At 40.9% G+C, this 17,313-nt stretch overlaps 1 protein-coding gene across 1 annotated transcript in view; it reads right to left on the reverse strand.

Moving 5' to 3' along the window:
• The window catches only part of MGAT4B (mannosyl (alpha-1,3-)-glycoprotein beta-1,4-N-acetylglucosaminyltransferase, isozyme B), a 354,359-nt gene that overhangs the window by 130,108 nt on the left and 206,938 nt on the right, over positions 1 to 17,313 (reverse strand). Inside the window, exons 3-4 of the mRNA XM_018554441.1 lie at positions 16,822 to 16,962; positions 15,279 to 15,412 (exon numbers count right to left, since the gene is read on the reverse strand). Of these exons, the coding sequence (XP_018409943.1) occupies positions 15,279 to 15,412; positions 16,822 to 16,962 (275 nt within the window). The remainder of the gene's footprint in view (positions 1 to 15,278; positions 15,413 to 16,821; positions 16,963 to 17,313) is intronic.

The following is a 17,313-nucleotide window of genomic DNA, read 5'->3' on the forward strand; positions in this document are numbered from 1 at the left end:
TTTTTTTTTTTAAATTCTTTATTAAGGTATATGAAAATAAAGCGTACACATGCATATAATCAAGTCATATTTCCCCACAGTGGGGGTCACAGCATATACAAAGAGCTTGAGTCGTTTAGGGTGGTCGGGGGTAAGTGAGAGGCATTGATATTGGCATGTATTGCCCATCCCTTAGGATTCCAAGATCATGCAGACGATTACTTACAGTATTTTAATCTTTCAGCCTAGGCAGACCTTGTGTAGACTCTGTCAGAGTTCATGGGACATCAGGATGTGAAGGGGAGATGTATAACCAGGGAAAACACAGTTGGGACTCTGGCGGTCAAGTGTTGACACAGCCCTGCCACATGGGGGACTCAACCCTTCTCCCACTTCTTTCCTGCACCCCCCCCCCACCCCCAATTTTTCTTCTGAGGAAGGGAGGGGGCAGCACTTTGAGCCAAAAAACACTCTATTTCAGAGTACTGACTTAGTTAATCTAACTAAGTGAACATGCTTACAGGAAGGGGAGAACAGAAAAATTACCTCATCAGTGTGCTGTTGATCCTCCACTGCCCAGTCACAGGCAAGGCTGGGTCTTGCACAGTTTGGATTGCTTAACTGTCCACTGGCCAGTCACAGGCTGGGTGGATCCTGCAGAAGTTGGATTGTTTAACTGCAGTGTAATCTGCAGAGATGTCAAGAACCTGACTGTGCTATCTTGACTGGAGTACCGGGCTCACAAGATTGGGCTAAAGACAAGTATAAATCCTTTGGCAATGCACATACATGCAAATGAACTGTTCAATTAGCTGGTTGCCTGAAATTTAGCTGTTTCAATGTATATTTAGGGAGTACTTTGAGTCATGATTGTAATGTTTATCTGAAATGAATATCTTACTTGCATTCTGATTTCATGGGCATATTTTATATGTACAGTGCGTTTTAGGTCCTCTCTGTAGTGGCTGTCTGTATGGCAGAGCCTTCAGCATTTCTGTTGACTGACAGCAATCGGACAAAATCTTTATTAGAAAGGCTATACTGTCTCCACTGAAAAGCTCAATGCACAGATTTACAATATTAATGCACAGATTTACAATAAGATAGCAAGAGCAGTAATGTAATGGTCTACATTACAAAGACGGAAACACTGTGTGCGGAATACAGGTGAAACTCGAATAATTAGAATATCGTGCAAAAGTAATTGCAGTAAGTGCTGCAAAAGGGGCCCAAACCAAGTACTGAGTACATATGCATGCTTGTACTTTTCAGAGGTCCGATATTGTTCTATGTACAATCCTCTTTTTATTGATTGCATGTAATAATCTACTTTTTTGAGGTTGTGGATTTGGGGTTCTTGGGGTTTTCATGAGCTGTAAGCCATAATCATCACAATTATAACAAATCACGGCTTGAATTATCTTGCTTTGCATGTAATGAGTCTATCTCATATATTAGTTTCACCTTTTAAGTTGCATTAGTGAAATAAATGAACTTTGCACGATTTTCTAATTATTCGAGTTTCACCTGTATATCAAAGCTGGAGCAGACAAAATGTGGAGCAGATTTGCACTGCAGCCAATCAGCTTCTCGGTCTCATTTTCAAATTTTACCTGAGCAAACTGAAGAGAGATGCTGATTGGTTGCCATTAGCAACTGCTCCAGTTTTGATAAGTTCCCTTCTGTGTGTATATGATAGAAAGTATGGCTTCTGACTTGTACCTACAAAATCTTAAACTATAAACAAAGCTTTTACCATTACTTTTAATAATCACATTAGAATAATGTGGCACTAAACCCAGGAGTAAAATGTTAAAAATGCATTTAAGTATTCTATTAACAAAAATGTAGCTTATTTGTCTATCACTCGGCTGTAGATCCTCAAATCATCTCTGAATTTGTGCCGGCACTGCCCTTCCTTCTGGAGGGAGGCTTCTTTTGTTTCCCATGGTCCATATGTGAGTTGTTAAGTGGCCACAACTCCAAGCTCACTCCCGTGATTAGACTATAACTTCAATACAAATTAGCTAGCTAACCGTGAGATTGTAGTTCAACACGGGAGTGAGCTTGGAGCGTTGGCTACTTTACAACACACACCGGGACCATGGGAGAGGGAGGACAGTGTCAGCACCAATTTAGAGATGGTTTGATGATCTACAGCTGAATGATACACAAATAAGGTGCTGTGTTGTTAATAGTTAGGGGACTTCAATGTATTTTTAAGATTCAACTCCTCAGATTAGTGTCACTTTAATTTAGTCCAAATAAACAAAAGTAAAATAAGTCCAGCATATTTATAAAGGATATGTATACTTTTAGACAAGGTGCACTAATCTTTCTCAACTCCTCTTTCTCCCTGGCTTAAAGTATCCCACTCTTCTTTGCCCTGATGCAACGTTTACATGCTGAAAGTAAAATCTACTTTGCACTTGCCATGTCTCTGAAGTTGATTCGCATGGGCCACTGGAACCTTGTCCCAAATGTTTTCCTTTATTCCAAGCAGGTAAAGCTCTGGTACTTTAGTTTAGGATGGTGGTAAAAAGGATATCATTGAAAGTGCACTTATCCTTTAGGGCAAAATGTTTTAATTTCCTAACAAATGCAGAAGTAGCATTAGGGATGCACCGATACGTATATTGGTGCTGATACTGGGCATTTTCATGAGTACCCCTGCTTATAGCGCCTGCCAAAAGTCCCCTCCTTCCTGTGGATGCATACTGCCCGCACCTGCCTTGACCGACCAGAGCCCATGGTGAGACTGCACAGCCCTCCTAAGACCCCCACACAGCCCCCTGAGAGTTCGCACAGCCCACAATAGAGCCTGCAGAGCCCACCATAGACCTCCGCACATCCCACGTGTGACCCCACACAGCCTCCTGAGGCCCTGAATAGCCCATCTGAGACCCCGCACAACCCATCTGAGACCCTGCATAGCCAATCTGAGACCCCGCACAGACTCCCAAGACCACGCAAAGCCACCGGAGATCCTCCGCTGCAGACATCAGGCCAGCTCCTCCAGCGCAGCACAGAGCATGTAGCTTCATATTATTCTGCAATATTGTATAATGCATTACTGGGATTTGTAGTCCTCTATAGCTGGTTGCCATTCTGCATTGCTGTATAATTTATCGCTGGGATTTGTAGTACTCTCTAGCTGATGGTATTATTCTGCATTGCTGTATAATGTGTTGCTGAGATTTGTAGTCCTGTATAGCTGGTGGAATTCTGCATTGCTGCACAATAGGTGGTGTGTAATGTATACACCTGTATACACGGTGCTGTATAATTTATTGCTGGAATTTGTAGTCCTCTATAGCTGGTGGTATTTTGCATTGTTGTATAATGTATTGCTCAGATTTGTAGTCCTTCTATAGCTTGGAGTCAGTGGCAGAACTACAAGGGGGGCAGCATTTGCAGCTGGGACTGGTCCCAGACACTTCACCACTGTCACATGACACTAAAAAAAAAAAGCAGTGGTATCGGCAAGCACTTGAGGAAAAGTATCGGTACTCGGTCTGGAAAAAATGGTATTGGTGCATCCCTGGTGCATATATTCACAACTCATAATAGAGCACAACGGCTCTGAGTATGTCATCACTGCAAGATATGGAACCTGTGCCATGTTCAAGGTAAAGCTTGCTTTGGACCATTGAGAAGAACAGATAATGGTATGGTTCAACAGACAGTTAAAAATGCATAATATTAAGTAGTGATATAAAAATATGTTTGAAAGTAATGTAGCATTGGGTAATCTTTCCAGTGACTACTTAAATCACAAACCATATTTTTATTTTATTCATATGGCAATCAAACAGTGCTGCACTTTGCAAAATGGTAACAGAATCTTGTGGTACCAATGTGAAGGAAAACTGCTCAAAATGAGAAACTCATTGACCAAATATCTGTTGTATTCCAGGAGCCTGGGAATATGACCAAGATGTAGTTGTCACATGACATCTGCCTAACAAATTATGCATTTATGGCAATTGGAAAATACTATAGGGAAGGTTCACTGTTGGACTATTCTAAACAAAAATCCAGTGGACGACAACCCACCAAACTCAAACATTTGCTTTGGGTGGACTGACATTAACATCTGTAATACTAGTCACATCAAGGATGGTAAGGAATAATTCCCATTTTACTGTGCACATTTAAAAAAAGTCCTAAGTCAGGATCATTATATAACAACATGGTTAGACATCTAAACTTTTCTCAAAACAGGACACGTGCCTGAGTATTATAAGGTACAATACTAAAAAAAACTAAATTTTTTTGATACAACCCCAAATCCATAAACGTTGGGTGCTGTGTAAAATCTACACAAAAATAGAATGCAATGATCTACAAATCTCATGAACCCATATTTTATTCACAATTAAAAATATAAAACATATAAAATTATGTTTAAACTGAGAAAATATATAATTTTAAGAAGAAAATAAGGTAGTTTTGAAATTGATGGCAGCAACACGTTTCAAAAAGTTGGAGCAGGTCAACAAAAAGCTGGCAAAGTAAGTGGTACAAACAAGGAAGAGCTAGAGGAACATTTTGCAACTAATTAGGTTAATTGGCAACAGATTAGTAACATTATTGGGTATAAAAAGAGCATCTAAAGCTGGCCATACACCTTGCAATTATCTACAGATTTTCTATGGTCAGATGGAAAAAGTGCAACAGATTCCTCCATCTACACCAGTGGGGCGGACTAGGAAGATTACGGAAGATTGGCCCAGGTGGAGATTGTGACGGACTGAACCGTCACTGATGCTTTTGGAGGAGCCTGGGGGCTAGCCTCCTTCCTACTGACTATGGACCCAGAACTATGGAGACCCCCCTCGGACCTCTTGGGGTTACAATTAACCATTCTACCAGGTTTATGTGTGGAGGGATGTACTGTACATTTTCCCTGGCATTACATTTGGATGACACTGTGTTTATTATAGGTAAAGGCTGTGAATCCAGGAGCACTGAAGGGGGATAATTCTGGACATTGAACTGTTACAGTTTTGTCCGACGTCCCAGGGAGCTAGTAGTGAAATGAGGAACCCACTGGCAATAAGCAGCTGACAGTCCAGAAACGCGGTACAAGTTTAGGGATAATCCAAGAGGGGTAGTCAATGTCCAATCCGGGTCGAGGCAGGCAGCAAAGGTTCAAAGGCGGAAGACAGTCCAAGGGTCGGTAATCGGATGGCAAGGCGTCTACTCCCTTTTTCTCAAAAACGGCCGGAGCCGCGTGAACAGGAGGACCGGAGGGGGGCGTGAAGGTGATGGAGCCAGAGGTCCAGTTCATCGTGGGGTTGTGTCTCCTAAGCCAGGGGATGCCTAGAATGACTGGAAACAAGGGGGAAGGCACAATGTCCCACACGACCTTCTCGCAATGGTGAATACCGATGCGGAGGAGCAAGGGATGGGATTCCATGGCGATAGGTCACGGGCACCAGGTGAGTAGTCAGAATCCTATATCACGGGAGAATGGGACAACATTCCTCTACCAAAACTCCAGCAACTGGTCTCTTCAGTTCCCAGACATTTTACAGTGTTGTTAAAGGAGGGGATGCTACGACATGGGAAACATGGCCCTGTGCCAACTTTTTTGAGAAGCTTTGCTGCCATCAATTTCAAAATTACCTTATGTTTTTCTTCAAATGTTTTGAGTGTTTTCCATTTTCTATTGTGAATAAAATGTGAGTTTATGAGATTTGCACATCATTGTATTCTGTTTTTATGTAGATTTTTTACACAGTGTCACAACTTTTTTGTAATTTGAGTTGTATTGCTTATGTGCCAGCAAACATCCTGAACCTGGTTACCTTTGCCAGCAGAAGCAATATATAGTATACCACACACATACTGGTCACAAGCTTAGAAAACAATTTTCACTGTAGGGTAGAAGAAAAATAGTAATAAATATAAAAGCAACAAAAAAAAGACTTGACACATTTTGGCAAAAACAGAAAAAACACTATGTTCCAGCTTGTTTTTAAGAAACATCTCAGAAGTAAAGAGAATTTACAGTGTTACTGTTAGGGAATGCCCAAAATACTTCAGACCTAAGATGTGATTGAACAACTACAGAATACTGCAAACAGCAAAGGAACAAAACAAGCAGGATACTGCCATCAATCTTTAAAGGCAATTTTGCTGGCTTGAAGTGGGAGTCTAGAATGTTTGTAAAGAATAATGCCACCTTGGCAGTTTCAAAAGAACTTGCCAAGCACAAATGGTGGAGGCAGCCATTTAGAAACAATACCAACAGAGAGCGAAGGCAAATGGAACTAGTGAACTGAAAACTCCACTGCGTAAAGGTCTTTTACAACCTAAGCTCCAGCAATGGACAATGGGCAGGGAGATGCACCATATTTCTATAATCAGATGTGCAGAGTGTTTTACTTTGCTTCAAATGACTGGGTAGAGTGACAATCTACCCAGCGGGGGACACATACAGCACTAATAACCTGACAGAGCTTCTAACATTTCCATGTTCCCTCCAAAACTGAAAAAACACATTTGCATTATATGTACTCAACTGCAGCAAGAATCCAGCGAGTACCTACAAAGAGTCATTGGGACTGTACTTTCTGAAGCCTGCACTGCGCTCTTCCTCTCTCTCTGATTCTTTTGTTACCAGCCATACTTACCAAGGCGAGTATGGATTTCTCTGTGAGAAACTTCTTAGTGCTCACACCTTGACACATCAGGTTAGTTAGGAAATAGATGTTCTGCATCACAGGCAGGGATTCTCAGAACACCAGATTAAAAAGGAGCGGGGTGGACTGCCATTCTACAGTACTAAGGAAGTTGGCTTCTCATGGTTCAATTTTTGCAGGGGAGATTTTTTGCTAAGGGGATAGGGTACTTGTGCTTGGGGAATCTGTGTCTAACAGGGACTTTCTGCTTAGAGAGAAAGGAGAGAGTAAGTTTTGCTGCGGTTAGCACTCTTGGAGTATTCTTGAATTCTACATTCATGTGGGGCCGTACATTATATATGCCTGAATGCTGCACACTGTGCTGTGTGGTAAGGACTACTACTATTGCACTCTGTATGCTGGGAGTACAGCGGTCAGGAGTATACACTGTACAGCACAGCATACAGACTGTGGGGATCAGGAGCATGCAATGTACAGCATAACCTACAGAGTGCAGCGGTCAGGAGTATGTTATGTACAGTATATGTTACTTACCCCTGACTGCTGTACTCTGAAGGGTATGCTGTATGTTACATACTGCTGTCTATTGTTCTTTAAATTACATACGTATTAACTCTATATACTGTGTGAAGAAATTAACATATAATGTAATAGTAATGTTTTTTAAATGATTGTGCTAAGGCTTATGGCTGTGAGTCTGCCGCTTCCAGTATAGTAATTAAAGCATATTTTATGGGTTACAAGGACTGTGGGATATGTGTGCCATACACATAGTGAGTAGGCTCAGGTTCTATTTATCCATACCCCTTTTAACTGTTATGGCAATGTGAACACACCTATCATTTGTCAATGCCCTCCATTGCTCTCCCGAGGAAGCCCAAGAGTGCACAATCTTGTTAAAATTCCAGCAATGCCCTTGCATGGTGGAAAACAGGGGTGGCCATATAATTATCACATATATATTGACTGCAGTTGTACAGTGAAATTCACAACTCTAGTTCAATATCTAAACAAGAGTTTGCTCTACCAAGCAAACACAGCAATTAAGCCTCATTCACCCAAAACCCACCCTGCGTATGGACATCTTATTACTTTCCAAAGGTTTGTGAAAAGTCTCGGAGCTAACCTTTTGAAAGGGTTCTACAATTACCCTACAACATAAATTACACTGCCATTAAAACTGACATTTCAAGTTTTTGACAAATGATTTCATGTTTTACATGCAAACATTACAAAAGCTGCTACTATGTGCTTTTATTAAGGGCAAACTTACTGAATGTATTTCAAGAGACACTTATCTTAAAACATTAAATAGCTCAATTTACATTGCTTGGAGCAACCACAGAGATAAGTGGGAGCAAGTGTCAAAGACGGATTATTTTAAACACATTATTATCTCAGCATAAATGCGATGGGAAGGGCAGCCGAGGCCATGCTGAAACATGTAGTTCAGCAGCACTCTACATTCAAGGCAATTTCAGCATTGGTATACAACTCTTTTTTCCCCAATTTGGCTCAACAACTACAATTCCCAGAACATCAAATTATCAGCCACAAACAGCATCATGCATGAGAGTGCTTTTAGAAAAGCCTGTCATGATTCCTCTCAAGGCAGTGCTTCTTTACAGTGTCTCTATGGCAGACATTGGCTGTCCAAATGGAGCTAAATCCTCCTGCACAAACATCAGACAATGTGACATTTCATTTATCTGCTGTTCTTCCAGGGCATGTTTAAATCCAACCAGCAGCTCAGAGAAACTTCTTAGCACTGGCCTGTGTAACTGTACATGAGAGGCAGAAAGGAGGCTAACATCAGAAGCAGGCTTTTTCCAAGGTTGCCATATTACAAACAGAAGAAAATGGGTGGACTGGTGCGATATAGCAATGCCTGGATGAAATACTAAAGTACTGTGTTCTATGTGTGCATCTCAAAGATTCTCAGCTCTGCTGGAATGTAGCGTTTTCAAAATAAAATAGTTTATCTCGTCCTTATTCCACATTTCAGTGCTGCTGATCTCCCATATCAGGGGTAGCTAAACTTTGCTCCTCCACCTGTAGTGAACCTACAAATCCCATCATGGATCTACCTCTGGAAGTTATAACTGTGCCTGGTAGTTGCACTACAGATGGAGGGCCAACGTTTGACTACCGCTGTGCTATAGCTTCTTTGCAGCCACCTTAGGTTGGATTCCGTGCTAGTAACAGTGGACCATGGTTGTGTAATGTGTATTAATACTGCCACTTGTAGTCACCACCATAAGCCTGTGTGGCAATGCAGGAGTACAACTGGGAGACAGGGAAACAGCATGGTTATTCTATAACAGGATGTCCTGGAACAATGGCAGTCATGACAAGATCCCCAGATATTATTTTTATAAATGCTTAAGATTTAAAAATATAAAAAATTACTTTAAAATTATATATTAACATGGTAAAGCTTATATGAGATTTTAGTCATTTGGTTTATTCATACTTTAAAGCAGAACTCCAGGTAAAAAATGTTTTAACCCTTGCATTGAAGCTATCCCTGCACTGCAACGGTTAAGTGCTTGTTTTTGTCTAGGTTAAACAAAAAAAAGACAAAAGATATACTCACCCGATCCCCTGACTTCGCCGGCTGTCAGGGCGCTCCCTCCTGCCTGTTTCCTTCTCCCTTAGTGGCCTCGTGTCCTATACACTGTGTATAGAACATGATGATTCAGGGACCTTAGAGCAAGGTGGAAGGGACTGGTTTAAGAGCTGGCTCCGAGGATCAGTGGAGTATAACTTTTTTATTTTTGAACCTAGACCAAAATGAGCACTTATCCCCTGTAGTGTGGGGGTAGCCCCACTGCAAGGGTTAAGAAACATTTTAGCCATAGTTCTGCTTTAAGCAGTGGAGAGTCCTGGTAAGCTATAGCAGTATTGTGATAAAAAAAAACAAAAGACAAAGCCGCCGAGCAGATATGCTGTGTTCCCTTGTATGACTTTGCCAACTTGATGTTAGCCTTGCACCCAGTTTTCATCAAATTTCTTCTTAGCTCTGATCGTTTCTTATTTTGGGAGTATTTTCTTTTTGGACTTCATTCAAATGACAATTACTGTGCAATCATGCTTCAAAAAATGCCTTTGATTGATTATTTGATCTGTTCTCAGTGATCGAACAAAAGAAAGAAAAAAAAAGTTTGATGAAACTACACACACTGCAAACCCAATTGAAAATGTTCCAATCTGTTCAACTGCTTACTTTTCATTTTGACCAAAGAAGAAAAAAATCAATGGAAAGCAATCGAGAAATGCTTGTGCAAATGTTTTTTTCATAGACCTGGCCAGAATATCTAACAAACTAATATGTGTGGGCACCATCATTTTCAGTTTTGGCCATAAAGATGAGTAATCTACATGTTATTTTACTTTTGCAGAACTTGCAACTCTGCTACTAAATGTATTCTTTATACATACCTTGCACTGGCTCCTAAACTCTTCATACCTTTATCAACTTTGGACACAGGATACTTTTATACATTTGGCTTCCATTTCTTTATCTGGTTTATAGGAAGTGAGTGTATCCACCACCTCCATAGCCAATGTTATACTGAGGGCCAGAAAAGCCACAGTTCTTTTGTTCATGTAGGGCGAAGAAAGATCTTCCAGGATCCTGGAAGATCTATGTACAATAACTAAACACTTCTGACAGCTGAAACTGCGTGTTATTGCTTTGGAGATAACCACTAGGCTTGTTACTACTGAGATGACAAGAGATGTGTGAATCTATGCATTGCTTGCAACCAGTGAGCCATGTGCGGCATTCCTTATTTTAATTTTCTTCATATTAGTATGGCGGAGCTCAAAAATAAAAATGCTAACTACGCAGTTGAAATACATGTAAGTGAAAATATACTAGCCAGAAAATTTGTAATTCTGCACAAATAGGCAAGTGACACTGCTGTTTCCTAGTTCAACTTTACATCTTCTTGCAGTCACCTCACCACTTCCAGTCTGCTAATTGGACAATAAATCAACGTCAACACAGTGCTGGTTTATGGATAAATGAGCAGGCTGAAAATGGTAGCTGCAACAGGATACTCTGGACTCATATTAAATATTAGTTCAATCAGAATGCATGTGTGTGCGAATGGTTGATCATGTGTTTCAGTTTCTTTCTCAAGTTTGCTACTGGTGAAATTTGGAAATATGCCCCCCAAAAAATCATAAATGTGTGAAAATGCAGGCACCATAAGGTGCATGTACCTCTATTTTCTCCAACTGGTTCTTTATGTGGACTGGGGCCACCAAATCTGACCTAACTCTGCAATGAGGGTTGCCAACTTTTATAATTATCAGGATCCTTAGCATGTCACCCAATTATGTAGTGAAATGCTTCAGCAGATAACAGAGAATCAACTGATTTAAAGTGTTAAAACATCTACTGTGATAAAAAAAAATTATTCCTGGTCACAGGTGCTCAGTGTTTCAAAAAAGTAGTTGGGTGGAGGAAAGAGCAAAAGAATTAGGCCCCTTGCACACAGGCTGATTAGGAGGGGATCTGTCCAAGGATCCCCTCCTGATTGGAGTGGTACAGATTGGATGCCACCGCTGTGACATCTGTCTCCTTCTAGTTATTTCCTCCATTTTGCAATGAAGGAAAAAAACCTGAAATGACCTGACCCTATGTTGGTCTACGGGGAATTGGATGCATACAGACATGTGTCAGTTTACATCAGATTACCCCTGATACAGCACGATCAGGTTCATCGAAAAAGAACACTGTTCTGTTTGATTTTCCGAACCTGGACGTAATTGAGGGTAACTGTAAACGGACTCCCTTCCTTTCACACATGGCTGCCCATAGACTTGGGCAGCCGATCAGGTCCGCCTGAAAAACTGACAGGTGGACCCAATCAGACCGCCGGTGTGAAAGGTGGTTCATTAACCTAAAGATTGACTAGAAAATGTCCATTTGCAATATTTCAATTAAGCTGCATTACATCTTCAGTGCAAAATTTGGCAATTAGGCAGCCAGTAGACATAAATACCAGGCAAGGACCAGTAACAGATGGACAGAGATTACATGTACAATATAACAGGCAAGTGATGTAATAAAGATTATAGACAGGGGCCAGTAATAAGTACGTAATTAGTGTTAGAAAGTATGAACTCTTGCATATTAATAATCTGTATTTTAATATCCATTCAGCAGCTGGAGCTCTAGTGCCTATTCATGTGTGTATCTGCATATCCTTATCTACTTTGCTGAAAGCAGCCTGTTTAACCAGTTGACATCCGCGGTGTTAAACCCCCTTCCAGCCTAAATATACACATACAAATGGATGAGTCAGGGCACTGATTTATCTAATCTCTCCCTTTACTATCTCCGATTTCCATGGGATTCCTCCAAAGTTAAATTAGAGACAGAGAAGCAAACCGGCAAAAAAGGAGCGCTCTGGAAATCCTTTGTCTCATATTTACCCTATAATCAGTACCCCAAGCCCTTTTCAATTTAGTCTCATAAAGAAAGGAAGGAACGGAAGGCGAGTTATCATTTAAATAGGTTATTTTTACTAGAAATGCCCTTTATTGCCACAATGTGAAGGAGGAATCATAGGAATTCCCAAATAAACAAATTATAACTGGATACTTCATTTAAATTGAACTGTACACTTCTATCTTTCACATTCTAAATATGCCCCATGAATATGACTGTTAAGCATTTTATAATTTCAATCTAATCACTACATGTATTTAAAGACCTATTCTTCACAGTATGCAGTGTTCAGATACAGGTCAGTAAATTTTCAGAAGGCAGAGCTGAGACTCAGAAAAGGGAGTCTTATAGATTTCATGATCCACACAGACAGATTCAAATGCTGAAGGCAAAGCAGAATGAAAAAGTGTACAGATGGGTAGTACAACATCTTCTTTTTATGCGAGCCTGGACTTCCACTTTAAGAAAAAAAAGCATGAGGAAGTACACAAATTGCTCTTTCAGAAAGGGTCAGACCAGGATGAAGAATCAGCAATAAGACAAATATTTTCTCTGCTAGCAAACCGGCAGTGTCCTCACACACATATACCAGTGAGACGCTGAAGTAAAGCTAACGTCATTATTTTTGCTGCAGAAGCAGTTTTCCAAGCCCCATCTCACCGCAGTGTTAATACAATTACCACATTCCAATGCACACACAGGCTGTAAGGGCTAAGAGCGCGGATAACAATAAATACAAAAAGACATAATTCCATCACTCCATAACAGTAGACTGAGGCTGATTAATTCTCGGGAGCTTTCTTTCCCTGTAGTTCTAATTATCTTGGCCTTATCTACCAAATTATAATTGGTTATCTGCCCAAGGAGGGGTTTAGGAAAGGGTTGGGGTGATCGGGACAAGTATCTCAAAGCCTATACGGTAGCTGCAGCCAGACCATCTGTGTCTGAACTTTTTTAAGGTGTACTATCCTCAGCATTATAATGTAGAATATAATGCTTTACAGCCCTTGTAATTGGCCAATGATTAATACCAAATAATTTCACCAATATACACTATATTGCCAAAAGTATTGGGACACCCCTCCAAATTATTGGATTCGGGTGTTCCAATCACCTACATGGACACAGATGTATAAAATCAAGCACCTATACTGCTTCTTCAAACATTTGTGAAAGAATGGTCCGCATCTCAGGAGCTCAGTGAATTCAAGCGTGGTACCGTGATAGGTTGCCACCGGTGCAGTAAGTCCATCCATGAAAATTCCTTACTACTAAATATTCCACGGTCAGCTGTTAGTGGTATTATAACAAAGTGGAAGCAACTGGGGACAACAGCAAGTCAGCCACGAAAAATGACTGAACGGGGTCAGCACATTCTGAAGCGCACAGTGCGCAGAAGTCGCCAACTGTCTGCAGAGTCAATAGCTACAGACCTCCAAACTTCGTGTGGCCTTCAGATTGGCGACAACAACCGTGTGTAGAGAACTTCATAGAATGGGTTTCCATGGCCGAGCAGCTGCATCCAAGCCTTACATCACCAAGTGCAATGCAAAGCGTCGGATGCAGTGGTGTAAAGCACGCCACCACTGTACTCTAGAGAAGTGGAGACGTGTTCTCTGGAGTGACTAATCACGATTCTCTGTCCGGCAATCCGATGGACGTGCCTGGGTTTGGCAGTTACCAGGAGGACTGTACTTGCCTGAATGCATTGTGCCAAGTGTAAAGTTTGATGGAGGTGGAATATGGTGTGGGGTTGTTTTTCAGAGGTTGGGCTTGGCCCCTTAGTTCCAGTGAAGGGAACTCTTAAGGCCTCATCATACCAAGACATTTTGGACAATTTCATGCTCCCAACTTTGTGGGAACAGTTTGGGGATGGCCCCTTCTTGGTCCAATATGACTGCGCACCAGTGCATAAAGCAAGGTCCATAATGAGAGTTTAGGGTGGAGGAACTTGACCGGCCTGCACAAAGTCCTGACCTCAACCCAATAGAACACCTTTGGGATTAATTAGAGCGGAGACTGCGAGCCAGGCCTTCTCATCCTACATCAGTACCTGACCTCACAAATGCGCTTCTGGAAGAATGGTCAAACATTCCCATAGACACACTCCCAAACCTTGTGGACAGCCTTCCCAGAAGAGTTGAAGCTGTTATAACGGCAAAGGTTAGGCCAACTCAATATTGAACCCTACAAACTAAGACTGGGATGCCATTAAAGTTCATGTGCGTGTAAAGGCAAGTGCCCCAATACTTTTGGCAATAGTGTATTTGTTACACATTTTCTGGAGTCAAGTACTCACTTTTTATATAAATATTTTTTCAAACTTTTTTTTAAATCACCAGGAATTAATTATTTGCTGTAATGGGATAATACCAAAATCAGTGAATTAGTGATTTAGTGATTTCTGATGATTTGTGCCAGCTTTGAGTCCATAGAACTGCCCATATGTTTAGGCCCTGAAGGAAGGAAGGAAGGAGAAGGTCTTTAAGCCGCTGAAACGTGTTTGCTGTTCTGTATTGTCGTTTGTGAACTAATTGAATTTTTAAAAGATTTTGGATTCTCAAACTGTCTTGTTTGGCTCTCTCATTGGGCCTAATATATACATAGATTGTTATTGCTGTCTGTGTCCTTGTTTCAAGAGTTTCCTCACTTACTGTCTGTTAAAACCCTTGCAATCAAGACAGAAAGTATAAGAAAATCTCTCTAGCAGAGCCCCAGATAGCAGTACAAAGCAGACAAGGGTTCTAATCCTTCCACACTTTTTCCAAAACTAGAAAAATATTATTGCAGTTAGGCATGTAACTATTGCAAGTACCTGAATTTATCATGGTATCAGCCTCCAATAATCTTGTACAGTAGCACTGGTAGAAGAACAGGCAACATTAAAAGGCAAACAAGGTCTGTTGCAGTGAACATGATGACAAGAGGGGAGCAGAGATGACTTGTCAATATTCAATATTATTCAATAATATAGCCTGCTGATGTTCAATCAGCAGGCTAGGGTTTGTTCTTAGGCAATTTGTGCTGTTGCAGCAGTAGTAGTTTAGGACCTATCTACAAGATTGGCTTAAAAGAATGGAAAGTTCTTATACAAACATTTATTTCAACTGTGTACTTGGAGGCTTCCCTCAAGTTCAGATTTAGATATAAAGTGCTTGTCTGGTTATGATTAACTACTGTAATACCTCTGCTATCAGCACCACAATCACACAGTCTTCCTTCTCCTGCTGGTTGAGCTCAGATATCAAGGAGTTGAGGGTGTCTGTCAGGTAGGAGTGCACCTCCCTCTTCACACTGGGGATCCCCATTACTATAGATACTGGCAAACAGAAAGAGACATTAGAAAGAAACATTAACATATCTTAAGTACAATACTGGATATTAACAGGTGCAATGGAATATGGAACAATATAGCTGATCATTGTGTGTTTTCAATAATCGTGTTAAACTAATAAAGAATGAGTACAGTGATACAGGAAATATAACAAAGATTCCCCTAATCGGCATTTCCTAAGAAACCAAAAATCAAAATGTATCAATTGATCAGTAACTGTAATTTGTTTAAGAATGGATATTTGGGCTGTCCACGAGGTCTGCAGACCTCATAGGAGACCTGGGAAATGAAAAGGCTGCGGACTTGGATAAAAAAGCTGTAAAAAGGGTCCTAAAAGAGAAGTAAAATAAAGAAAAAAATATTTTTTCGGCTTTCTTGTCTTTTGTGTCACAGCAGTACATTTACTAAAGTACTCTTGTGACCCAAAGTCAGCCGATAGCGGTCTAATGCCCGCAAAATGCTGAAAGGGCAAAACCACGCTGCAGCCAGACAGGATCCTGGCAATATTGTAGGGATCCACACGGCTGCCTAAGTGACAGCTGTCTCTCTCTTTCTAGAGCCAGCTGTGCTCACCCCCCCCCCCCCCCCCCCCCTCCTGTCTGTAGCTCCAATGAGCACTGGAGGAACAGATAGAGATTAGGGGGAATCCCTTCTGGAAACCGTGACTGACAATCACTACCCTCCGCAGGGAGAAGAGTCAGTGAGCTGACTTACATGATTGCTCAGCTCTCGTTATAGAGCTGTCCCACGCCAGTTCTAAGCTGCGGGGACAGTATGTTTTATTCTCCCGATACTTCTTTAACAATTTACAATTATATGGACATGTGTAAGGTATGAGCACATGGTTTCAAAGGTTGTCTATTGTCCATATTCACAGACAATGTATCTTTGCCGGTTTGATATCTATAGTTCCGTCAATTTTGCAGAGCTATCATCCCATTTGTGGAGAACAAATAAATGCTCCAGACAACCTTGCAACATTGGTAGCATAAAAATGTTTACTAGGTTACCAAAACACTTTTACATAGTAGCCATAGGTTTTCCTTGCCTGTGAAGAGATAAGACAACACTCATGGGTAGGGCAAGTGGGCAAGAACCGACCACCATGTATGGACTTTGGGTATGTTTATGGCTACGCATTCAACATAACCCAAGAACTAAAGCTGCCTAAAGTTTTTGAATGTTCTTCTGTTGATAATGGATGCACATAATCCCTGGTGGGTAAACCTTTCCTAATGGCTACTAGGTTATACTCTTCTTGTCCTGAAATTTATATCAGTCTATCTACCCCTGACTTATCAAAAAGTAGACCTAACATACAACACCAGCTTAACACCATGAACCGCCTCTGGTGTGACCAAACATACCAAGAAAGAATCACAAACAAAACTTACCTCCCGTACGACCTTGACCCACGTGTATTGCTGGCTGCAAGCTGTTCTCCTTTGATAGCAGGTGGGGAAGGTGATGGAAAATGGTCGGTAGATGTAATACATTCTTGTTTGTGATGTTCCACAGTTTCAACTTGGTTTCATCTTAAAGAAAAACATCCAACAAGCAGACAAGGTAAATTTATTTTGAGATTGTGATTTCTAAATTAACGTTAAAAAGCCTGATAAGGATTTAACACAGAGCACACTGTGCAGACGACTGAACTCATTTGATGCAGCCCCCTGATTGATGAGGTTTGGCCCGCGGATTGAAAAAGAATCATTAGTTCAATTTAGCTTGGAGAAAACATGTTTTCTCCTTAAAAACCCTAGTATGTACTAAGCAATTTACTCAGGGGGAGAGGTTAGAAGAATCTATTTAAAGGGACACAGAAGGTGAAATACAAATGAAATACAAATGAGCTTCCATTAGTGCACTGGTATTTTTGTTAGTCT

The sequence above is a fragment of the Nanorana parkeri genome, unplaced genomic scaffold (genome assembly GCF_000935625.1).
Source record: "Nanorana parkeri isolate BGI_ZX_2015 unplaced genomic scaffold, ASM93562v1 scaffold158, whole genome shotgun sequence".
Lineage (NCBI taxonomy): Eukaryota > Metazoa > Chordata > Amphibia > Anura > Dicroglossidae > Nanorana > Nanorana parkeri.